This window comes from Panthera leo, chromosome D3, assembly GCF_018350215.1.
Source record: "Panthera leo isolate Ple1 chromosome D3, P.leo_Ple1_pat1.1, whole genome shotgun sequence".
Classification (NCBI taxonomy): domain Eukaryota; kingdom Metazoa; phylum Chordata; class Mammalia; order Carnivora; family Felidae; genus Panthera; species Panthera leo.
In genome coordinates this window covers 85,410,496-85,437,272 of record NC_056690.1, presented here as the reverse complement: position 1 = coordinate 85,437,272, position 26,777 = coordinate 85,410,496, and the positions used below count along the sequence as shown (strand labels likewise).

The window sequence follows — 26,777 nt, the reverse complement described above, 5'->3', positions numbered from 1 at the left end:
AATAAAGAAATCAGTGAAGACAGAAGTGATGCTAAGTGACTTTTGGGACAAGGTCATTAAAATGCCATATATTTCTGTGCTCTTTTTAAAAAAAAAATTTTATATTTATTTATTTTTGAGAGACAGAGCACAAGTGGGGGAGGCTCAGAGAGAGATGGAGAAACAGAATCTGAAGCGGGGCCCAGGCTCTGAGCTGTCAGCACAGAGCCCGACCTGGGGCCCGAACTCACAGACCATGAGATCATGACCTGAGCCGAAGTCGGATGCTTAACCGACTGAGTCACCCAGGCGCCCCTGTCTGTGCTCTTAAAATGTCCACTTTCAACCAAGCCAGCATGCTGTGAGGAATCAAAGTGGCCACATGGATAGGGCACCTGCAGGTGTTCCACGTAAGACCCCAGGGGAGAACCAAAGTCAGCCACCAGATATGAGCGTGAGAGAGGAGGCTTCACATGATTCTGGCCCCCAACAATTCAGTCATCTCCAGCCTTGAACCATCCCGGCTGCAGCCTCGTGTAGTGACAGATGAGTTGTCCACACAAAACCATGCTCTAGCCTCATGAACAGAATATATGGTGATTGTTGTTTCAACACTAACCATTTTGTGGGAAGGTTTGTTATAAAACAATAGATAACTGTGACATAGCACGACGATCCATCTCCTTACAAAGGAGACAACAGCACTCTCAGCTAACCCAGTATCATGTCGCTGAATAGGTCAGATCCAAGGCGAAAACCAGGTCATTTAATTTCAAATCTAGTGCTCTTTGCTCTATACCACTAATGGTCAATGAATAAAGCATCCTTTTTCTGCAATCAGTAACTCTCAAATTTTGAGTTGTCCCTTATAAATATCAGTATATTTTTCATTTTTATTGACTAGCTGAGGTCTACTAATGCTGTAAAAATTAGAAAGTACACTGGCTGTTTTAGCCATGTACATTAATAACTCAAACATAATTAAGGTGAATCTGCCAGAGATGATGAAAACAAGATGATGAAAAGAGAATGATAAAACTAAAAACTAACAAGCCAAAAAATGACTTGCTTTGTCATTGTTTCTGGAAATTTTCTCTGATCCTTTCTTGTCTTTGTCATATTTGGTCTCCCCTCTACACTCAAAAAGTTCTCTTTAATATTTCTTGCAGGGCTGGTTTAGTGGTCACAAAATCCTTTAGTTTTTGTCTGGGAAACTCTTTATCTCTTCTATTCTGAATGATAGACTTGCTGGATAGAGTGAACTTGGCTGCAGATTCTTCCCATTTCAGCCCTTTTGAAAATCTCATGCCACTCTCTTCTGGCCTGCCAAGCTTGTTGAGAAAACTCCAGCCAGCTTTATGGGTTTTCCCTTGTAAGTTAAGGACTTATTTTGTTTTGCTGTAAGATTTTCTCCTTATCACTATATTTTGCAAATTTAATTACAGAATGTCTTGGTTTTGGGCTGCTTTTGTTGATTTTGATGGGAGTTCTCTGTTTCTCCTGGATCTGGATGCCTGTTTCCTTACCCAGATTAGGGAAGTTTTCTGCTATTATTTTTTGAAATAAATTTTCTTCTCCCTTTTCTCTCTCTTCTTCCTCGTCTCCTATAATATGAATGTTATTACTTTTGATGGAGTCACTGAGTTCCCTAAGTCTATTCTCATGTTGCATAATTTGTCTTCCTCTCCTTTTTCAGCTTCATCATTTTCTACTATTTTGTCTTCTAGGTGACTACTTTGTTCCTCTGATTTTTTCCAGCCTGCTGTTCATTTCATCAAGCCTGTTTCCGATCTCATTTATTTCACTCTCCATCTCTAATTCTCTTGTAACACTTTTCTCTGTTGTAAGGGTCTAAACGGCTATTAATACCTATCTATTAATAATTACTTTGAATGTAAACAGATTAAATGCTCTATTCAAAAACACAGGTGTCAGAATATATAAAAACACAAGATCCATCTATATGCTGTCTATAAAAGACTCTTTTTTTGATCTAGAGACACCTGCAGATTGACAGTGAGGGGAGGGAGAAACATCTATCATGCAAATGAATGTCGAAAGAAACAGTAGTAATTCTTATATCAGACAAACTAGACTTTTTTGTTCTTGTAATTGTTTTTATTATGCTTTGGTGTCAGGGTTGACCTAGTGTCATGGAATGATTTTGAATGTATTCCCTCTATTCCATTATTTGTAAGATTTTGATAAAGGTTGTCATTAAATTTATTTAACGTTTGGCAGAATTTACCAATGAAACCATGTGGTCTTGGGCTTTTCTATGCTGGGAGATTTTTGATTCCCAGTTCAACTTTCATTCTTGTTATTGGTCTAAGATGATTTCCTATTTCTTGGATTCAAGATTCATGATTCAATCTTGTGCATTTTTAGGAATTATCTTTTTTTTTTTTTTTAATTTTGCTTATGGTAATCTGTTAGCACACTCTATATCTCTGTGGTTATCTGTTGTGATATTTTCTCTTCCATTTCTCATTTTGGTTTTTGAGTGTTCTCTTTTTTTTTCTTAATGTTAAAGCATTGCCAATTTCATTTATTTTTTTAGAAAAATTGTTCATTACTTTCAGTGTTCTGTTGTTTATTCTGGTCTCTATTTTATTTATTTCTGATTTTTCTTTGTTATTTCCTTCTTTCACTAAATTTTAGCTAAGTTTCTTTTTTTACTAGTTCCTTGGGGTATAATATTAAGTTGTTTATGTGAAATTTTTAAAAAATTAATTAATTTATTTATTTTGAGAGAGAGGGAGAGAGACACAGTGTGAGTGGAGGAAGGGTACAGAGAGAGGGAGAGGTAGAGAGAGAATCCCAAGCAGGCTTCACACGGTCAGCACAGAGACCAATGCAGGGTGCGAACTCACGGACCATGAGATCATGACCTGAGCCGAAATCAAGGATTTGGTGCTTAACCTACTGAGCCACCCAGGTGTCCCTGAACTTTTTTCCTTAATACAAGCATTTATAGCATAAGTTACATTCTAACATCTGTTTTTGCAACCCATAGGTTCTGGAATATTGTATTTTCTTTTTCTCATGTTTTGAGGTTTATTTTGATTTGCTGTTTGATTTCCTATTTGGCCCAATGCCTGTGCAGTAGTGTGTTGTTTAATATTTACATATTAAGTATTTCATATTTTAAAAAGTTCAAAAAATATACAAATATCAAACTCATATTTTAAATATTAGTACTTAATGACTAATTTTGCATAAAATACATTATCAAATGGACAGTTTGGTAGACTTAATTTTAATAAGTTTGAAAATCAGACTTGGTTAACGGGGAACAATGATTAGCACTTACTCTCTTTCTTTCCATAAAACCTTTTGGAACTCATCCAGATGTACCTGCAAAGCTGAAATTTCAGGCACTTTATTCTCCAAAGGCAGGTTTATTGCTTGTGGCCTTAATGCAGATTTCAGTGTACTGTTTTCAGAAACAACATTTTTTAATGAATCAGGACAGTTAAGATTGAGTTTCATCTCTTCATTTAATTTTAACTGGTCAATATTCAAACCTTCTTCCTGAAAAAAAAATAAAGCAGTTATTGTTAAATTTTTACATCTAGTGTAGAAAAATCATAAAGAAAACATAGTTTTGGAAGGAAACAAATCTTATGATTCATCATCAAATTCCTCTTTTCATTTCTTTATCAGTCTCTAAAGAGGTATACGACTGAACTTTAACTAGCATTCCTCAAGCTTTCTTTTTCCCTTCTATGTTCTGCCATCTGATAAAATATATTTCAGTCTTTGCAAATTGTTCATTTACAATGTAACCTAGGTTACATCTACCATAAATCCCATATATCACAGAAAGGCTTAAAAGTTTAGATAGAACTACAGAAGAGCAAGATATGTTTTATATTTTTAGAGATGGAATTAAATAGAAAGGGGTAACAATATAAACTGATGCTATTTAAGGAGATAAAATGAATAACTCAGGTTTCTGGAAAACCACAACCAATGAGTGTGTCATTTTCCTTTTCCTCTCCATTACTGTATAGGGCATTCAAATGTGCACATAATCTCTGGTTCCTCTGTGGGTGTTTTTCTTACCCTACTATCCGGGTTCTCCTTTGTAGGAAATTCTCTTTTTACCGGACACTCTCTGATAGACTCCCATGTTTGTGAACCAAGGTGAAATGGGTCTCTTTGTGCAGAAGGCACTTCCATGAAAGTAGGATGCTTCAGGTCTTGGGTAGTTTCTAATACCTCCTTTTGATGTGGCAAACTCTGCTTCTTCTTCAGTGCACTCAATTCTTTCATCGTCATCTCCAATTTTATTCTGAGCTGTCTTCCTTCCTCCCTGGCGCTGTTCCTTTCGGCCCGAACCTTGCTCCATTTTTCCCTCCAATTGGCAGTGCAGTCTGACCACCACCTCATGGTCTTCTCCATCTGGGCAGCTCTGGCCTTGACTTCTTCAAGTTCCCTCAGGCGAAGCTCTTCGCAAATATTCCACTCACTGGTGTTACAGGAGTGAGCGCAGAAGTTGTGAGCGGCACGTGATTGCAGTCCCTGATGTGGCAAACAGGAAGGACAAGTGTCCTTGGGGGATGAAGCAGGTGCTAACATGTCACAAGGTGGTTTAACTGATGGCTCCCGCATCTGGAAGATGTGTGTTTCCTCAATTAACCGATGAATGGAATCTAAATTCATATTTATCTTTTCAGGTCTAAGAGAAGACAGAAAACATAATTAACATTTGAATTGCCCTTGCAATTATAAGAGCAAGATGGACATTTAAAAAAGAAAGCTGATGGGCGCCTAGGTGGCTCAGTCAGTTGAGCGTCCGACTTCGGCTCAGGTCATGATCTCACGGTTCGTGAGTTCGAGCCCCGCGTGGGGTTCTGTGCTGACAGCTCAGAGCCTGGAGCCTGCTTTGGATTCTGTGTCTCCCTCTCTCTCTGCCTGTCCCCTATTCACGGTCTGTCTCTCTCTGTCTCTCAATAATAAATAAATGTTAAAATAAAAAATTAAAAAAGAAAGCTGATGAAAACAATGTATCTTTCAATATTGCAGATTTTTCTTTCCACTATAACTAAAAATATAGAACTGATGCATTTATAATTAGCCTGAAAGAAACAGAAATTGCTCATATGAAATATTGCCAAGTGAACACAAATAAAAATATAAAGAGCAATTGAGGATAGCATATGACATGAATAATTCATTTTAACAAATCCAGCTCTTTACAGGTAATATTTACTATAACACAGATTGTCCATTAACAATTCAGTGATCCTCTTTTCCGTGCTAATTTAGCCACAACCTGCTTAAGTGGAAGGTGGAATCTATGATCTCCGGGAGGAGAAGCCCAGGGGCTAAATATTCTAATGTGTGTTCTAATCCCAGAGGCTAAATCATGATTGGTCTAACTCTTTTCCATGATGGAATTTGGAAGAGTCTCATTACCATCTCATTGACCATCCACTAGTCTCAAGACTGCATAGGACCTGCTTCTAGCTGAGATTTGAAGGGAAGTCGGCCAGGGAAGTTTCCCATCTAAAAAACATGAAAAAATCAGATTGAGAAACTCTTTTCTTCTGCTTTCTTCCCGCCAAAACAAGGACATGATTCTGGAAGAAGGCGAGTGTCACAGCCACCTTATAACAGTTAAATCGGAGGAACAGAGATGAAAAGAGCTTGATTTAGTGACTGAGCTATGCCATGAAATCTAGAATGCACACCTCTCGTTTTCTTGCCATGTGAGAATAATCACCTGACTTTACTTAAGCTGTGATTGTTGAGTTTCTGTCACTTGCAGTCAAAATGACATGAGACTGATAGATGAACCACTTTCACCCTACGGTTCATATAATGATAAATTCCTCACAAATACTATGAATAAGACATGGGGTTTATCCTCAAAGATTTTGTAGTTCAGTGGGCAATACAAGCACATAAAAATAAAAACACGTATTCACACTAGTTATTCAATCTTTCTTCAGTACATACTATGTGTCATATGTTAGGTTGCTACCATATATAGGAGATACTCAGAAGTCTTGAACTGTCTCCTAGAAGTGAAGACGCCTCACAGCACAGATAACATTGAACAGTCTTAAAAACATCAAAGCTTTATAAAGAAATTACAAACAGCTTGCCATATAACAACAAATGCAAATTAACTGGTAAGAGTAGACCCTCTTATCAGTATGTATGCCCATTACTTTATTCAATATAGCAACATAGCTATATTGATGACATAGTGAATAGAACCTTTTCTTTAAAATAAATGCTTAAAACATGCAGCTTAATCTACAAATTAAAAAAGGTCTGTGGTTGTATAAGATTACCCACTTTTATTATCAAGTAAGATTTATTGTTATAAGTGACATTTAATGCACATGACATTAATTCCTCTCATTTTTTATTTGCTTTTTTATATAGTTACAGATCATAAACTATCTCCTTATGAACCATCCATTTAATCAATCTAAGGGGTTTCATTATACTAACAACTTACAAAATAAGTCTTTATTTACTGAAGAAAAAGCTATTATAATATTAAATATATATCCTTTTCAGTTGCAAGAAAAATACACATTTTAACAAGTATTCTGTACAGGTGCCAAAACAATTCACTCCTTGTTATAATACTTACAATAATATAGATTCATGGTTGTAATTATTTTTGTTAGCATTGGTATATGTCCAATCACATTTGAGTTAGTGCTGATTTGGAGAAACTGTTCCCTACATTTACTGTAATTCAGAGGGCAATGATATTATAGCTCACCAAATTTCTTAGACCACTGGTAAGCCAAGACCAATTTTAAAAAAAGAAAATAAAAAAGGAATTCTTAGTTAGAAGCACACAAATATTTTATATATATGTTCACATATCATATGGATATTCATCTCCATTATTCCCTATTTAATGATACTTCTTTTGGCTGGGATTCCAAAGTGAAGACAGAAAATTTATTTCAGCATATTAAACTTAAATTTATCCTTGCCATTTTTCAAAATCAATCAGTATCATAAAATTGTAATGTCTTTAAAAATGTCTCATTAACTTTTATTTCACTAGTGTTTTGAAGACTCTATAATTGGATTCTGGTACGTGGAGACCTTGCCTACCAATTAACTATGTATTTTTTCACATCTGACTAAATAAAATTGATCATTCAGTCCTTGAACTTGAATAGTTTTTCCTGTTCTAAAGTGTTTCTCAAGCAACTGTAAATGGGGATATTGAATCCTTATGTGTATCTAGTTAAGCATTCATTTTCCCTATATGTATGTGCATCTGTATGTATGCATGTTTTATTTCAATGACCGTGAAAGGATTTGTCAGCGGTTGTGGCACAAAGCCTTTGATGCGTGAGAAAATATTTGAATGCTATTGACTCTGGTTTCTTACACTAAATTTTGCATTGTCCTTACCACAAAAAAGGAGGGAGGAGGCACAGGGAAACTCTTGGAGGTAACGGACATGTTTATTACTTTGATTATTGGTGATGGGTTCACAGATACATGCATACGTTCAAACTCATCAAATTATTTATATATAATATATAATATGTGCAATATTTTGTATTAACTATAGCTCAATCAAGCTGTTAAAAATGTTCATTTAATCAGGCTACCATGATGACTACGAGTATTTTTAAGGTACTAAATAACTAAATAAATGAAATATGATGGGTCTACAACGTATAAATATTGCTACTAAACATTATCTCTCACTAAAGAGACATTTAATGTGTAAGACATTGGGCTCCATCCAGACTCTATTGATTCAAGCTCTGATTCTCCCACTTTCTACATGGATGATCTTGGACAAATTATATAAATTGCCTTTGGCTCATTATCCTTACCTGTAAGGGGAGACAGAAATATCATGTATCTCAGTTCTGGTGACTGTTAAATGGAAAAATGCCTGCAGGCTGGCTGACCCCTCTGTCTCTTAGGCAAGGGGAAAGTTTTCCTCAGTGCTATCCAAGTCACTAATATGTCACTCTGGACATGTAACATTGTTTTTTTCGGCTTCTTTTCTCTCTTTTGAAAGAGAGACAGCATACTCAAAAAAACAGGGATATCAACAGATAAATAAGATTTATCAGGGCGCCTGGGTGGTTCAGTTGGTTAAGCATCTGACTTCGGCTCAGATCATGATCTCACGGGTCGTGAGTTCCAGCCCCGCACTAGGCTCTGTGCTCCAATATCTCCCATTAAATCACAGCACAGTTAGTCAAGTGATCCCTGACATTGTGCTTTGAGTGAATTTAACCTCCTCATAGCTTAAAGGAACTGCAAGTTTGGGGCTTCTGCATCCCTGTTGCCCTTTTCTGTCATGCTGCGTCCACGCTCCATGATTTCAGCCACCCTGGCGTGTCTGTCCCCTGCACAAACCTCAACTTTCTCCTTTGTGCAATCAGACTGTGCTGCCATTCTGGAACCTTGTTAATAAGCAAAAGCAATAAATCTAACGATCACAAATTATAACTCTCTCTGAAAGGAATAAACGGTGTATTATGATTCAACACATACCTATATACTCAAAGAAGTCTCTCTGAAGTGACCGACATCTTATGTATTATCTGAAGAATGAGGTGGACCAAAAATAAAAGCATTTTTGGCAGAAGTTACATTATCAGGGCATTTTTGCCTGATCAAGGGATTTTGGCTTTATTGTTTATACTTATTGCTTTCCATTAACTTATAGGAAATGAATTCTAAATGAAACCCTTCTTGGATTTTTTTTTCCCCTAAGAAGCATAAGACAACTAATGCATACACAATAATGTTAATAAAAGCCATAAGCAGGGGTGCCTGGGTGGCTCAGCTGGTTAAGAGTCTGACTCTTGATTTTGATTCAGGTCATGATCTCACAGTTTGTGAGTTCGAGCCCTGGATCAGGCTCTGTGATGATAGTGAAGAGCCTGTTTGGGATTCTCTCTCTCTCTCTCTCTCTCTCTCTCTCTCTCTCTTTCTCTCTCCCTCCCTCCCTCCCTCCCTTTCTCAAGATAAATAAATAAATTTAAGAAAAGCCATAAGCAAAGAGTAACTAGATTAATACAGATTCAAAATATAATGTTAAGAACAGTTGTTACTTTAGATACGATGCCATACACTCTGATAAAAAGTGAAAAAGAAAAATCAGTTTTTAATATTCAGGAAAGTAAAACACCATATTGTATTTTAAAATGTGGCCTGTCAAACATGCACAAGTGATCAGTATTAAAAATATGTATTTTGAATGTGCCTAAAGCAGAAAAAATTAAGATATTTTTTAGGATAGTTTTGCAAGAGAACACTAAATATGAAATGTGAGACAGCGGTTGTAGGCAGTAAGGTAATGGCCAGATTATACCACTTCAACAGAGCTCAAGTTCTTTATATTTTAAAAATCCATGCACTGTGACAAATTACACAGGCAGTTATAGTCTATATTTGTTGATGTTAATGTGAGCTCTTAGAGCCATAGACAGGCAGGAAACACTTGCACAAAAAAAGGCAACTAAATAACATAGAATAAGTTCGTACGTTATTTAAAGCTTGGAAACTTTATTTTCCAAAAGCATTGTAGTATAAGCATAAATGTAAACATTTTAAAATACACATATTTAGGGGCGCCTGGGTGGCTCAGCTGGTTAAGCACCCAGCTTCAGCTTAGGTCATGAGCCTGGAGCCTGTTTCAGATTCTGTGTCTCCCTCTCTCTCTGCCCCTCTCCTGCTGACGCTCTATCTCTCTCTCGCTCAAAAATAAATAAACATTAAAATTTTTTAAATAAAATAAAATACATTTATGTTTGCTAAGAATCATCATGAAATTATAAATTGCATTATCTGATCAATTAGAAATTAACTTTATTTTTAATTTTTTTATGTGTCTTTTTGAGAGAGAAAGAGACGGAGCGTGAACGGGGAAGGGGCAGAGAGAGAGGGAGACACAGAATCCTAAGCAGGTTCCAGGCTCGGAGCTGTCAGCACAGAGCCCGATGCGCGGGGCTCAAACTCAAAAACCACAAGATCCCGACCTGACCCGAAGTCAGACTGAGCCACCCAGGGGCCCGAAATTAACTCTATTTTAAAGAATTGGCATGGAACTCATATGATAAGCCCTGCCCTTGGAAGCTGACTCTTCCTTGAGTCCTAAATCTTAACCTTCCCCAGTGTTGCTGAAGCCGTGTGTCACTGTTTCACGGCAGCAGGACGCCTTTTCTTCAGTCTAGATTTTCAGTAAAAAATTGAGAAAATAATGTATTTCTTAGATAATGCTCAATGATAAAAAATTACCTCCATTTCTTTATAAAAATCTATTGCAGAATAATCTCTCCACATCATATCTTGATGTAATTACTGCCCTTCCCAGACAATAGCAATGTTTTCTATGCTTTAAGAAGAAAAAGAACATGGGGCCTGGGTGGCTCAGTCGGTTGAGCGTCCGACTTCGGCTCAGGTCATGATCTCATGGTTCGTGGGTTTGAGCCCCACGTCCAGCTCTGTGCTGACACCTTGGAGCCTGGAGCCCGCTTCGGATTCTGTCTCCCTTTCCCTTTGTTCATCCCCTGCTCTCACTCTGTCTCTCTCTCTCTCTCTCTCAAAAATAAAGATTAAAAAAAAAAAAGAAGAAAAAGAACAAAAATAATAACAAAACGTACAAAAAAACTACATTTAGAATAAAAACCTTATTGGTCAGACATAGAAAGTGGTCAATCTTACTTCTTTGGACTACGAATAAAGGAACAATGAAAGATCTAGAATCCACAATCCATTTCTATTTTTTAAAGTGCCAATGTATCATTGGTAATGAAGCTTGGAAAACTAAAATTTCTTTTTTCTGGCAGGCTGATCATCTTGAAGCCTTTATAGTGCTTTGCCTGCCAATTACCAATTTAGGTTCAGATAATTCAGAATTTCTTGGAGGATGTAAAATAATTTAACTACTCTTGTTTAGAACTTAGGGTATCAATCAGGTTCAAGCAAGTTCTGTTTTAAAATATTCCTGAAATGTCTCATAAGTGAGCAAATATTGCAGCATAATGATATTTTATCTAAGATCGGAGTTTACACTTTATATTTCTTCTAACTGTATGTACAAAGTCTATGCTATTTATTACCTATTTGCATGCAAGTCTGGCACTTGTTGAATTCCTGGGCATTTCTTAACTTTTTGTTTAAGTTTCAAGGTTTCAGTGAACAAAACCACAAATGATTCCAATTTTCTCATGCAATCTAATCCAACGTAATAGCACCAAATAAATAAGCCAAGATATCTGCTGAGACCTTATGCCAAAAAATGAAATTATTAGCTGTGGAACTCCAAAGCCCTGTTGAATCTTATTTTCGTATAAGGATAATCTTGCTGCTATTTCCAGGTGGCTAACAGTCAGAGTACACATCTTATTGGAAGGAACACTGAAAAAACGTGGTTGTGTCAAAGATCCTACCATTTTCCGAAGTTGGACAGGTGACCCTGAATCTGGAATATGCCTCACTATGTAAATATAATTTTGTATAATTTCATAAAACTGAAAGAATTTAAAGGACATTATAACTGTGTCCACAAATAGTAGTTACAAAGAAATCAAAATAAAGTCCACAAGAGCAAAGAGCCAACAACTCAAAATTATGATTATTATTAATTTATAATGTGAAAGTGAATGACCCTATAATATAATTCCTATCCCAGTTCCACAACAAACCAGGTAGTGCTGAAGGAGCGGTGTTATGTTTTCCATTTTTTGGTTTTGTTTTTTTTTTTTTTTTAATTTAAAAGCTACTTATTAGATTTTCGGTAATGTTGAATCCATCGACGTTTTCCAATATTTATGTCCACTTCAGAGTTTCAGTAAACAAAGCCACAAGCCATTTCAGTTTGCCTATGCATTTCCCAAGAAAAATTTCTAACCCATTTACTGTGTTCACACTTGCTCTTAAAGAAATGTATGAGGCTAACTCACAAATTCTTCGTAGATCTGGTTACACTTTATAGTGAACGAGAGAAAGCCCTTTCATGTCAGTGTGATTCAGTAATATTTTCTCACACCCATTTGATGGAACGCACATAGCTGCCAACTACTCTGCGTTAGCTGACTGGAAAGTTTTCACAGACTTAATAATGAAGTTTGGAGAATACAGTCCAAATGATTGTCATATTTACTTTTGCAACGCAGTTATAAAAGTTTTTAATAAAAAAAAATTTATTCTTTAAGTCTGTTTCATTTCCCCAATTGTACATTCTTTACATTAATAATCCAAATTGGCTAAAATGTATCCCACATCAAAAAGCTACGAGAAAAAAACTGGAATCAGAAGCAGAAGTGTTATGATGGATGTAGACTTCTGTGAGCCATACCTATGCATAATATTTCCAAATACTTTGCTTCATTCACTCTACTTCTTAGTAAAGCAAAGTAATACTCATATAAAGGCATGAAAGATACTATTTATTAAGTTTTATTTCTTATGTGTGATCTGAAATTTAATCTTCAGGGTAAAGACCTATGAGCATATTGGTGGTAGAGATTAAAATTCATTCTTTAAATTATAAATCAAATCAAAGGAGAAGTCTTTAAAAAGCCCAACTCCCCCCAAATGACAAGATGACTGGTTCATCAAAAGTTGCAGAGAGCATCCAAAAGGGATGGGGTAAGATAGTTTTTATTTTTGTAGTTTCTGGACAAGGCCAGGTTTAAGAAACCCACACTCCCCAGAGTTCAAAAGGCAACTTGGAACCCTCAGATTTGTAGCTACTTCCTCCCCAGGGCTACTGAGGACCTCATGCCCAAAATATTTGTCACAGTAATCTTCAGAAGTTTCAAATATAGCCCCCAAGAAGTGGTGTAAGATTGTCATCCTTGTAATGACGGTCAAGTAAAGCAATGTTTTAAATATAGAAGTTGGGGGGCGCCTGGGTGGCTCAGTCAGTTAAACATCTGACTTCGGCTCAGGTCATGATCTCACAGTTTGTGAGTTCAAGCCCCGTGTTGGGCTCTGTGCTGACAGCTCAGAGCCTGGAGCCTGCGTTGGATTCTGTGTCTCCCTCTTTGCCCCTGTACCACTCACACCCTGTCTCTCTCTCCTTCAGAAATAAAGAAACATATAAAAAAATTAATACAGTAGTTAGTATTTACTGATTCAGTATAATCATTGGACGCTGACATGCTAAAATACATTTAACTTGAACTAAGGGGCAACAGACAATTCTGTAAATAGTTAACTAACATAGGAAGGGTGGTCAGTTAGATTCCTATTGCCATTGTAGAAAATCACCATGAACTTAATGGCCTAAAACAACACAAATTTATTATCTTATATTTCTGAAGTTCAGAAGCCCAAAATAAATCTCACTGGGCTAAAATCAAGTGTAGGTGGGGCTGGTTTCTTCCAGAGGTGCTGAAGGGAGGATCATTTCCTGGCCCTTTTCAGCTTCCAGAGGCTCCTTGCATTTCTTGGCTAGTGACCACTCCACCCCTTCATTCCTGTCATCAGGTCTTCTATCCCCAACACTCCTCTTCCTCTCTTCTCCTACGAGGACCTATAGGATTACACTGGACCCACCCAGATAACCCAGGATAATCTCCCAATCTCAAAGGCTTAACTTAATCATGTCTCTAAAATCTCTTTTACCATCCGAAGTAAGGTATGACAGGTTCCAGAGATTAAGTTGTGTAGGCATTGTTCAGCCTACAGCAGCTGATATAGGGGGGAGAAAAAAGATTGGACTTTGAAACCACATAGATAGTACTTCAAATTCTTGCTTTATCATTTACCATCTTGTGACCTTAGAAACAATTTATGTGAAAGTCTCTTCATCTATAAAATGGGATTATTAATAGCTTTGCCATGGTTGTTTCAAGGGTGTCACATGAATTTTCCTCTGTGGGGGTCACTTCCTTCAGTACGCTCTCAGCAACTGACTGCATCATCACTGCCTTCTCCATGAAGTAATGCCCCCTTTCTTTGCTCCTATGGCAAAGGAGACAGTATATCTCATGTGTTGTCTATTTTCACTGCTTTTATTTCCTCCCATCCCATTCTTTCATCAACCCATTTCAACTGGGAATCTTGTCCTCTGTTCCACAGAAATCCCACTTGTCAATATCACACATTATCTTAATATCGCCAAATCAGCTATTCATTCCTCATCCTTGCTTCATGTGACCTCAACATTATTCACAAAAATCGAAAATTCCTTGCTCTTTAAACACATCTGTCTTTTCTCCCCCCTTAATTACCACACTCTTTTCATTATTCTGTTACCTCTTCCTTCTAGGCCTCTTTTGTCTCTCCTTACCACTCCTCTCTCTGTATTAAAGAGTCCAAAGCTTAAAAATATGAAACAGAATGTCTTTGCTGTTGAATGTCAAGTTCTTATCTCCAGTTTTTTAACCTCCCCTGAGCTCCAGGCTCACAGAGTTCCTCCAAACGTCCACTTGGATTCCACTAAAGGAATCTCTGCCTCAACCTTAAATTACAAAATTAAACTCTCAATCCCCAGCCCGCTGCAAATTTGTTTTCTTTCCATTGTCAGCATCCCAGGAAATGGGACCAGCATCCATCTAACATCTCAAGTCAAAAACCTAGTTTCTTTCTGACCCACATTTAGTCAGCAAGTTCTATTACCTCATTCCTTCAAATTACTTCCTAGACCCGTGCATTTCGTTCCACCATCCCTGCCTCTATGCTGTGGAAACAACCACCACCCTTATAGCATTACGACTTCTGAAATGCCTACAGATACTTCTATCTAGTTGGTATGAAGCAGTCAAAAAATCTTTTTACAATTTAATAAAGTTATATAACTCTAATCACAACTTACTAATGCCTATTACAATTAGAATAAAATGAAACATTTAATCACAGTCTGGTTCATATGATCCGCCCCACCAGCCTTACTCCGTGACCTTGATTCCTAGCTCCCTTCCTTTCCTTACCCTTTTTGCTCCAGTCTTGCTAACTTCCTTTCATTCTTTGAAGAGGCCATGTTCATTCTTGCCTTAGGATCTTGTGGGTGGAATGCTCTTCCCTCAGATCTTTGGATTCAAATGTGTTCCCTTGTTCTGAGTATGTAACTTTACAAGGCCTTGAAGGTTCAAACCAAGAGGACAAAACGCTAATATAATTTAAGCACAACCTCCCAGTGTAGTAACTCTTCACATGTGTAGAACATATCTATTTTAAAACACTTTTAATGTACATTTTGCATGATGCTTATGGAAATTCTATTAGGTGGGTATGGGTGTCTGGACCAATGTCAGAACAGCTGACAAGTGGCAGAGACAGGGCTTAATTCAGATCTTTCATCTCAAAATTCAGAGCTATCTCCACCATACCAAATTGTTTCTTTTACAAATGTTCAGGATAAACACCAGCATCCTGACCCAAACACCACAGCAAAGTGTGTGATCTCATTGTGCCTTAACTTAGGGAGAGTAAGGGTCAAGAAGAATTTAGTTTCAACCTCCATGAAACCATCCAGAAGGCTACAGAATTTAGTAGCCAATACCACCTTCTTGTGTTTCTTATAAAAGAAAACTCCATTTTTAATTTTTTGAGGAACCTCCATACTGTTTTCCAGAGTGGCTGCACCAGCTTGCATTCCCACCAAGAATGCAAAAGAGATCCTCTTTCTCCACATCCTCATCAACATCTGTTGTTGCCTGAGTTGTTAATGTTAGCCATTCTGACAGGTGTAAGGTGGCATCTCATTGTGGTTTTGATTTGTATTTCCCTGATGATGAGTGATGTGGAGCATTTTTCATGTGTCGGTTGGCCATCTGGACATCTTCTTTGGAGAAGTGTCTATTCATATCTTTTGCCCATTTCTTCACTGGATTATTTGTTCTTTGGGTGTTGAGTTTGATAAGTTCTTTATAGATTTTGGATACTAACCCTTTATCTGATATGTCGTTTGCAAATATCTTCTCCCCTTCTGTCGGTTGCCTTTTAGTTTGGGCTGATTGTTTCCTTTGCTGTGCAGAAGCTTTTTATTTTGATGAGGTCCCAGTAGTTCATTTTTGCTTTTGTTTCCCTTGCCTCCAGATACGTGTTGAATAAGAAGGTGCTGCGGCCAAGATCAAAGAGGTTTTTGCCTGCTTTCTCCTCGAGGATTTTGATGCCTTCCTGTCTTACATTTGGGTCTTTCATCCATTTTGAGTTTGTTTTTGTGTACGGTGTAAGTCAGAGAAAGACAGATATCATATTACTTCACTCACATGAGGACTTTAAGAGACAAAACAGATGAATGTAAGGAAAGGGAAACAAATAATATAAAAACAGGGAGGGAGACAAAACATAAGAGACTTAAATATGGAGAACAAACAGAGGGTTACTGGAGGGGTTGTAGGAGGGGGGATAGGCTAAATGGGTAAGGGGCATTAAGGAATCTATTCCTGAAATCATTGTTGCACTATATGATAACTAATTTGGGCGTAAATTAAAAAAAAATAAATTTATAAAAGAAAACTCCATAGACCAGGAGGACTAGACACAGAGGAAAGTGGTGGTACCAAGACTCCAGGCCCCTTCTCCCATTCTTGGCCTCAGAACAAGATACTCTTTTGGAGCCCAGCTTTCCACCATGAACAAACATTAAATTCCTTCTTCAAAAAAAGGAAATTAAAAAACACAATGTCTCATACCCTTATAGTGCCTCCCCAAGTCACCTAAAAAAATACATACCACACAAGTGTGTGTATATTATATACAAACATATAAATATACACACACAGTATACACACATATTTTAATTGGGTTGCATATTATTTTAATATTATTATTTAGCAGACTGAGCTAAACTTTAGTGTATGTCTAAGAATGTCAGCAGTACTTGGAGAAAATAATTCCTCCATGTCAAATCACTTTTCTGTTTAATCCATTTTCACTCAAATTACATGAAACAAAGACTTCAAACAAAATCATAGTTACCCTTCATGTATTCTGAATATGAATTTCTATGGTTCATTTTTGTTTCCGAGGTTCATATCACATGCTTATAAAGTCTCTTTTAGATTCAGAAAATGAAAAGTGCATAGATTATCAAGTTCTCAGTAAATGTTTGCTCCTTTATAGACCATACATTACTAATCACTAACATGTATGAAGATTATATTTTTAAATCCAAATCACGCGTGTTTACTCTGCATGGCTTATGCTATGATAGAAAAAAAAGTACAATCTATGTTTAGAGACTAGACATTTAGAAATTGTTTGACAGATCTGGTTGGTTGACCAGATGAAAATGTGTGGTTAAAGTAGTTCATTGAACAGTCACTCTTGTTAAATAGCAAATGGTAAGGTAAAGAAATTTTAAAGAATTGCTAAGAAGAATACTAATACTCTTCCAAAATAAGGTACAATTTAAGAATAAGAAAATTTATTGACTCTCAGTCAACATTAACTGGAATTATTTTCAATGTCCCTTAATGTTACTTTATTGCCACAGAGTAATCTTCAACTCTGTGAAATTTAGAATCAAAATGAGAAAATTGCCTGGTATTGCTTAGAATCTACACATTATGGATGTATGTTGAATTCCAAACTGAAATTTTCAGTTCTTGACTTGGTCTAATCTTGCCAAAAGATCCCTGAAAGAAGTAGCTCAAGAGAGTTCTTGGACACCAAATATAAAAAGAAAAGAAAAAAAAACAGCCTAACATATTAAATTATAAACATATGGATGGAATTTCCTTTAAATTACACTTGAGTCTAAACCTTAAGGGTAAAGAATTTAACAAAATACATTTGAGGTTTCCATAACACAAAACGCTTGAAAAGTTAGGGAATTCAACTACCCCCAAAGACACATGAGATTTTCACTCTAACATTGAGTAAACTGAACCTTCTATCCTATTTTGAAATATCTCTACTCTAAAATATCAATCTTTACTAAGCTCTTTGTAATAAGTAGTAATGAATCTATATATCAGATAGTTGAGAGGTTTTTATTTTTTGTTTTCATATTCTGGATCCAGAAAAACTGAGAAATCAAGAGAAAAGCAAAATAAGAAAGGTATATATTTAAAAACAGTAATTTTCCCATGCTTTGTCCTATCCTTTCTCACCTAACCCATAGCAATCTTTTTCAAATTATTATGGTTTTGACTAGTAAGTACTTTATAGTATGTGAGTACCTCGAAGCAGAGGAGATTGAAATATTAGCAGGAAATCAGGGCACTTTTATACTCAAGTCCATTGCCTTCTAAATGATGCACTGTCGTGTTATTATCCTCAAAAAGTCATATTTTTAAAAATACTGCCTACCAATGTATATAAAATAGCAACGATTTTCAATGTTGAAAATATAGATAAAATATTAAGGGAGCAAAAGTTGCATAAAAAGGTTTTTTGCCTAATTTTTAAAGCAATTATGATTGCAGTAAAAATATGTAAACTTTTAACAGTGATTTTATCTAGATATGTGTGATTATACTTTTCTTCTTTATCCTGCTTTATAATATATATAGCACAGTTTTCCATATACAGATTCATGCATTTTTATATACAATCACTCAAATGATAACCCAATAATATACAAAATAGAGATTTTGAATTAAATCCTAATTTTAAACATAGTTGCATCCAAAATAGTCAACAAATGGCGGAGTTGGAAGAAACTGGAAAAACCATCAGAAGGACCATAACTAATAGCGAGACTATGTAGATTTTAGATACTGTAATGGTGCATCATAGGTATGTGGTGACAAGAAAACATTGCAACGTATGGAATGAATACCACAGAACTAAAAGGACGCTAAGTTAAATGTAAGTCTGTTCTAATTCCTAAATTCTCTTTTGGATTAGAACAGTCGACTAGAACACTTACTATGAGCCCAGCACTGAGCAGGACACTGATGTTGAAGCAACGTGTTGAAGAGTGTGTGTGCGTGCAAGTATTTCAGACGTTCACAAGATATGTGGATTTCCAGCCTTACTACTGAGAACTTTGAATAGACCACATTTTCATTTTTGTTTAACAGTAACCATTTTATTTTCCGATCATGAATAGGTAATTTCCTCTCTCTCTCTCTCTCTCTCTCTCTCTCTCTCTCTCTCTCGTATGGTACAATTACATTGGGAGGCTTTAATTCACTTCAATAGCAAGACGAACACTTGTTACGACCTAAGTTTCTTATTGGTCATAGTTGAATTCATTACTGAGAAAATTGTAGATTCACATTCAGTTGTAGGAAAGAATACCAAGACATCCCATGTACTCTTTAGCTGGTTTCTCCCAACAGTAGTCTCTTCCAAAATGACAGCACAATGTCCAATCAGGTTACTGAAATAAATACAACTCACTGATCTTATTCAGATTTTCCCATTTTAACTTGTACTTGTTTGGTTTGTCTATTTTGTTCTGTACAATTTTATCACCTGTATAGGTTTGCATATCCACCACCACAGTGAGGACAGAACCCACATCCTTTGTGCTCCCTCACCCTGCGCCTAATCCCTGGAAACCATTAAATTGTCTCCATGTCTAAAATTTTCTCATTTCTAAAAAAATTACATATATATATAAATATATAATGTTATATATATTTTATATATATATATAATGTTATATATATTTATATATATATATATATATTAGAGTAATATATATATGTCTAATATGTATATATTAGAGTAATTCACTGTATAATCTTTGGGGATTGGCTCTTTCACTCATTCACTCAGCACAACACTCTGGAAATCATGTAAGTTGCTGCATATATGAATAGTCTGCTTTTTGATTTTTGTTTTTATTGCTGAGGAGAATCCCATGGTATATATATGCAGCATGGTCTCTTTAAGCTGCTAACCTGTTCGAGGACATCTGAGCTGTTTTCAGTTTTTGGTTATTATCAATAAACAGGTATAAACATTGGTATACATGTTTTTCATGAACATAAGTTTTCACTTCTCTGGAATAAACGTCCATGAGTTCAACTACTGGGTCCTATGGTAATTGCATGTTCAGTTTTATAAAAATCTGTCAACCTGGTTTCCAGAATAACTATACCATTTACTTTCTTATCTTCTCCAGCATTGAGTATTGGCAATTTTTTGTTTTTTGTTTCAGACATTCTGATAAGTGCATAGCTCACTGTGGTTCTAATTTGCATTTCCCTGATAGCTAAGAATACCTTTGTCACTTGTTTACATACTCTGTGTATATCATTTTCGTTGAAATGTCTTTTCACATCTTTTGGCCATTTTCTAAATGTACTTTTGGTTTTTACTGTCAGGTTTTCAGAGATAGAGATACAAACTTTTGTCAGAAATGTAGTTTGCAAATATTTTCTCTCAATATGTATCTTTTCTTTCCATTCCATTTACATGGGAGAGCAAGCTTTTTTTAATTTAAAAAGTATCCAATACATCATTATTTCTTTATGGATTTTGCTTTGGTGTCCAATTTAAGAGCTCCTTACCTAGACCTCAGTCTCAAAGACTCTCTCCTGTATTTTTTTCCTAAAAGTTGTATAATGTTATGTTTTATAGTTAAGTCAATGATCCATTTTGAGTTTCTTTTTGCATCACATGTAAGGTTTAGGACATGATTAGTTCCTTTTTATGGAGGTCTGCTTGCTCCAACACCTTTGGCTGATGGGCTGTCCTTCCTTTATTGAATTTGTGTATCTTTGTTAAAAATTAGAGAAGCATATTTATGTAGGCCTGTGTCTGGCTTGTCCACTCCGTTCCATTGATCTATGTGCTATCACAACCCTTCTGTAAGTATCACAGTATCTTGATTATTGTATGTAAGACTTATTATCTGGTGTGGCAATTCCTCCTACTTTATTCTTTGTCAAGATTGCTTTAGCTAAGCTAGCATTTCTCTACAAATTTTAGAATCATCTCATCTATGTGCATAGACAAATAACTTATTATGGTTTTGACAGGAATTGAATGAAACCCATATGTCAATTTGGGTAGGTATAGTGTATTTACCATGAACACAGTAAGCCTCCCCTATGTAGATCTTCTTTGAATTCTTCCATCAGCATTTTGCAATTAGCAGCATACAAGGCCTGTGCAGGTCTTATTAAGTTGCATTTTCTTTGGAGTGATTATAAAGAATATTGTTTTTAATATTGTTTACATGCTTATGTTAGTGTATAGAAATATAATTGACTTTTTAAACATTTTTTTAAGTTTATTCATTTCAAGAGAGACAGAGAGAACAAGCGGGGGAGAGGCAGAGAGAGGGAGGAAGAGAATCCCACGCAGGCTCTGCACTGTTAGGGTGGAGCCTGATGTGGGGCTTGAACTCATGAAACACAAGATCATGACCTGAGCCAAAATCGAGAGTCAGACGCTTAAGTGACTGAACAAACCAGGCGTCCCATAATTGATTTTTGTGTGTGAGATGCTCTCATATCCTGCAACCTTGCTGAACTCATCAATTCTAGGAGTTTTGTTTTGTTTGAAGATTTCTTGGGATTTTTCTATGTAGATATTCATATCATCTGTAAATGGGGATAGTTTTGTAACTTCATTGTTGATCTAAATGCCTGTTATTTATTTTTCTTGCAATATGGCTGTGGCTAGCACCTCCAGCACTGTTAAGTAAGAGTGGTGAAAGCAGGGTGCCTGGGTGGTTTACTTGGTTGAGCATCCAGTTCTTGACTTCAGCTCAGGTCATGTTCCCAGGGTCATGGGATCGAGCCCCATGTCAGGCTCTGTGCTGAGCATGGAGCCTGCTTGAGATTTTCTCTTTCCCTCTACCCCTCTTCCCTGCTTGTGTGCGTTCTCTCTCTCTTTCTCTCTCTCTCTCTCTCTCAAAATAAAATAAATCTTTAAAAAAAAAAAAGGAGTGGTGAAAGCAGACATACTTGCTATGTTCCCAATGTTAGAGGAAAAGCACACTGTATTTCAATATTAAGTATGATGATAAGTACACATTTTTTTTTCTAGATGCTTTTTTGCAAGTTGGGACATTCCTCTCCACTTCTAGACTGGTGAGAGTTTTTATCATGGATGAGGGTCAAATTGTACCAAATGCTTTTTCTGTATCAATTCATATGATTAAATGACTTTTATTCTTTAGATTGTTGGTAGAAATTACACTGGTTGATTTTCAAATGTTGAACCAGCCCCGCATACCTAATATAAATTCCTCTTGATCACGGTGTATAATTATTTGTTTACATTTTGAATATGTTATGCTAAGATTTTGTTGAGGATTTTTACATAAGTTCCTGCAAGATACTGGTCTTCAATTTTCTTTTTTTGTACTGTCTTTGTCTAATAATAACAGCCTCATAAAATAAATTGGAAAATATTCCCTCTTTAATTTTCAGGAAGAGTATGGGTAAAATTGGTGTTAATACTTTAAATATTTGGCACTGCTATGGTCTGAATATTTGTGACCCATCCCCCCCCCACCCCCCACAACGCCAATATCATATGTTGAAATCCTAATGCCTGATGTGGTGTTATTAGGAAGTGGAGCCTCTGCAAGGTATTTGGGTCATGAGGATGGAGCCCTCATGAGTGGATTAGTGACTTTATAAAAGAGGCCCGAGATAGCTTGCTTGCCCCTTTGACATATGATGACAAAGTGAGAAGGTACCAGCTATGAACCAGGGAGAAGGGGCTCACCAAAATGTGACTACACTGCCACTCTGTTCATGAACTTTCCAGACTCTAGACCTGTGAGACATAAATTTCCATTATATATGTTACCCATTCTGTGGTATTTTTTTACAGAAGCCTGAAAAGATTAAAACAAGTAGAATTCTCCAGTGAAACCAGATAGGCCTGGCAATTTCATTTTTGTAAAACTTTTAATTACAAATTTAAATTTCTTGGGGCACCTGGGTGGCTCAGTCGGTTGAGCTTCCAACTTTGGCTCAGGTCATGATCTCACGGTCCATGAGTTCGAGCTCCACGTCCGGCTCTGTGCTGACAGCTCAGAGCCTGAAGCCTGCTTTGGATTCTGTGTCTCCCTCTCTCTCTGACCCTCCCCCGTGCATGCTCTGTCTCTGTCTCAAAAATAAATAAACATTAAAAAATTTTTTTTAATAAATAAATTTAAATTTCTTTAATGTTTATAATATGATTTAACTAGTGTCTGTTTCATCTTAGTTGAGTGTTGATAGTTTATGGTTTCAAGGAATTGGTCCATTTCTTCTAGGCTGTTAATTTACGATCATAAAGGTGTTCATGATATTCACCTATTTCCCTTTTAGTGGCTGCAGGATTTTTAGTGATGTTCTCTATTACAATCCTGATATTGGTGATTTATTTCTACTCTCTTTCTCTTTTTGTCAATATTGGTAGATGGTTATTAACTATTGCTTTTTTGAACAATCAGGTTTTTTTTCATTTATTTTTTTTTTGTTTTCCTGTTTTCAATTTCATTGATTTCTGCTCTTAACATTTATTATTTCCCTCCTTCTCTTCTATTTGGGTATATTTTGTCTTCTTTTTCTAATTTCTTGAAGAAGTTTATATTATTATTTTCAAATGCTTTCTTGTTTCTCATGAAGATTGAGTGCTACAAGTTTCCTTTTCTGCATTACTTCAGGTATCTCCTAAATATTTGATATGCTATATTTTCATTTCAAACAGTTATGCATAATTTTATTTCCTTTGAGAATTCCTCACTGACTCAGGGAATATTTTGACATGTGCTATTTAATTTCTATTTCTTTACCAATATTTCTATTGTTGATTTCTGGTTGATTCCAGTATGGTAAGAGAACATTCTCTGCATGATTTCAACTATTTAGGTATTGCAGGTTAGTTTTGGCCTAGGACATGGTTTATCTTGGTGAATATTCAATGGCACTTGAAAATATGTGTATTGAACAGTTTGCAGGTGGAAGGTTCGATATACAACAATTAGATCAATTTGGTTGATTGTGTTATTCAGATCTCCTAAATCTCCACTGATTTTTGGTCTTGTTTCCTAGATTCATTAGTTAACTTATCAGTTGCTGAGAGGGGTTGTTGAAGTCCCCAACTATACTTTCACCTTTCAGCTCTATCAGGTTTTGCTTCATGCATTTAAAAACTGTGTTGCTTTGCTATTTACTCATGTAGGGTCATTATGTGTTCTTTGTGGATTGATCCTTTTATCATTATGAAATTTCTCTCTTGAAGGGTGCCTGGGTGGGTCAGTCTGTAAAGCGTTAGCTCAGGTCATGATCTCGCGGTTCATGGGTTTGAGCCCCGCGTTGGGGTCAGTGCTGACAGCTCAGAGTGGGGAGTCTGCTTTGGATCCCCCCCACTCTATTCTCTCTCTCTCTGCCCCTCCCCTACTCATGCTGTGTCTCTGTATCTCCAAAATAAATAAGCATTAAAAAATTTTTGAAAAAAAAAAGAAATTTCTCTTTTTATCTGTAGATCTGTGGTGTTTTTGTTTGGTTTTACTCTAACTTCTCTGATACTAATGTAGCCACTCTACCTTTTTTTTTTTTTTTTTAACAGATTTTGCATGGTGTACTTTTCCCTTTTTAAAATTCAACTTATATATAACATTGAATTTGAAATGAGTTTTTTTAAAAGCATATACTTTCCTCATAGTTTTTGTTTGTTTTGTCTGTTGTTTTATCCACACTACTAATCTCTGTCTTTTAATCAATGAATTTATGCTATTTACATTTAAGGAAATTATTGATATGCTAGAGTTTATGTCAGCCATTTTATTATGTGTTTTTGTTTTCCTTATTTTATTCCTGTTTCTTTCCCTCTATTTTTTTTTCTTTCATGTGGAGCACTTGAACATTTTTAAAGATATTGTTCACTTGATACGTTTATAATGTTTTTGAGTGTATCACTTTGTACAGTTTTTATACTGGTTGCTCGGGGATTTAAAACATATGGATATGACATCATAGTCAATTAAAATCAGTATTTTACCACTTTGAGTGAAATGAGGAAAACTTACTTCCTTTGAGGCCCTTCCTATCTCCTCCATTCTTAAAAATCACTTTCTTCAGTATAAGATAGCTCTGTCATTCTTTCAATTATCAAGTATGATTTATAAAGCTTATGGGAAAGATATTCTATTATATGTAATCATATTTCTGGCATTTGATTGTTTGTTCTTGTGTTCTGATGTCCCAATATTCCTTCTTCTAACATTTTACCTCTCTTTGAAGAACTTCCTTTAAGGGTAGGTCTGTGAATGACAGTTTTTAGTTTTCCTTCATCTGATAACTTTATTTCCTTTTCTTTCCTAAAGAATGGTTTCACTAGGTATATGGTTTTCAGTCTTTCTTTTTTTTCTCAGCATTTGCAAATGTGCCACATCCTGGTGGGTTTCATGGATTCAGGTGAGAAATTCAAAGCCATTCGAGTTGCTGTTCCAAGTTGTTGACATTCCATATTAGGAATTCAGTGTTGGCTATTAAGTAATCTGAAAATTATAGCATAGAATTTTTTCATTTTAACTCATCCTCAAATTTCAAATAAAGGTAGCAGCTATGTAACAATTAATGTAATGAGTCAGGCGTTGCCAATAAAATTTAAATTGCAATAAAAAATAAGATTATGTTTATGACTTCAAGCCACAGAACTATGGCTTGTTCTATGGTTTCAGATGTTAGCCTGAGGAAATTGGAAAAATTGGTAAAGGATAAAATGGTAAAGGAAAATGGTTCAAAATGTTTCCTCCCAATGTACATATCAAGTTTTTATATTATTATTATTATTATTATTATTATTATTATTATGAATATGATAAAAAGAGAGTATAGTGGGCATATGTCTACAACGTTTCCCAGCTATCCCCACCTTTTAGTAGTCACAACCTTGCGTAATTCCCTCCCATTCACTGGGGCTGGACTTAGTGACCTGCTTCTAATGAATATAATGTTGCACAAGTGATAGATGTCACTTCTGAAGTCAGGTTATAAAAAAGGACGATTTTGCCAGCACTCTCTCTACTGCCTCTCTTGTGGTCACTCTGATGAAGCCAAGAGCCATGTCATAAGCTTCCTGTGGAGAGGGTTAGGAACTGAGGCAAGAAACTGGCTAACAGCTTATGAAAAATTAAATCCTGCCCACAACATTCCAAAGATGCTTAGAAGCAGACCCACCCCAAGTTGAAGCGGAGGACCAGTGCAGCACTGGCTGAGACTTTAATTGCAGCCCCTTCACAGACCCAGCTAAGCCCCCACCTGCATTCCTCACCCACAGAAACTGTGAGACAATAATGTTTTAAGCTACCAAAGTTTGGTATAATCTGTTAACACAGCGATACGGAAAGGCAATATATGACTACAAGAAACGCTTCCTCAAATGACCAATTATCATTGTCACTTATCACAATTTGTTCCAACCTGACACAAAAATGTAAGTACTTAAGAAATAAAATGTTAAAATTTGCCAGTTGAAGTCAGGCCCAATTGGAAAGTTAAGTGATATAAAATGAGGGAACAGGAAACAGTAAATCTCAATTCAAATGCCAATCATAGGATTAAAGTAAATCAATTTTATAATGTAGCTTCAGATAATCTTAAAATGTAAAGAGTCCATGGCACTAAAAATATATTGCTTTTATAAAGATATATTCAAGTAATCAAATGCGAGAAATAGTATATTCTCTTGGTTAAAGTAGATGTGTAAACATAAGGTAAAACTGACCAGTCTTTTTAAGAGCGATCACAAGAGACAGCTGCCCATGCCATCAGTTTATAGGAAGAATATTAGGTAACCAATCCAAAAAGGAAGAAAGCCATCACAAACCAAGCAAATGAGATGTGTAATCAGGGTGACAGCCACCAATGAACATAATAACATTTCATTGTTTTTGTTTATTATATTTAAGCCAAATCCAAATTCAACTGTACAGTCTATAGACAGCTTCTGGTCATTAGTCATTCCTCTAAAAT

General features: G+C 36.0%; 1 protein-coding gene across 1 annotated transcript in view; it reads right to left on the bottom strand.

Annotated features, from left to right (window-relative positions):
* CCDC102B (coiled-coil domain containing 102B) overlaps nt 1-26,777 on the bottom strand; it is a 197,103-nt gene that overhangs the window by 87,673 nt on the left and 82,653 nt on the right. The window contains exons 8-9 of the mRNA XM_042911020.1: nt 4,048-4,663; nt 3,293-3,513 (exon numbers count right to left, since the gene is read on the bottom strand). Of these exons, the coding sequence (XP_042766954.1) occupies nt 3,293-3,513; nt 4,048-4,647 (821 nt within the window). The 5' untranslated portion in view covers nt 4,648-4,663. The remainder of the gene's footprint in view (nt 1-3,292; nt 3,514-4,047; nt 4,664-26,777) is intronic.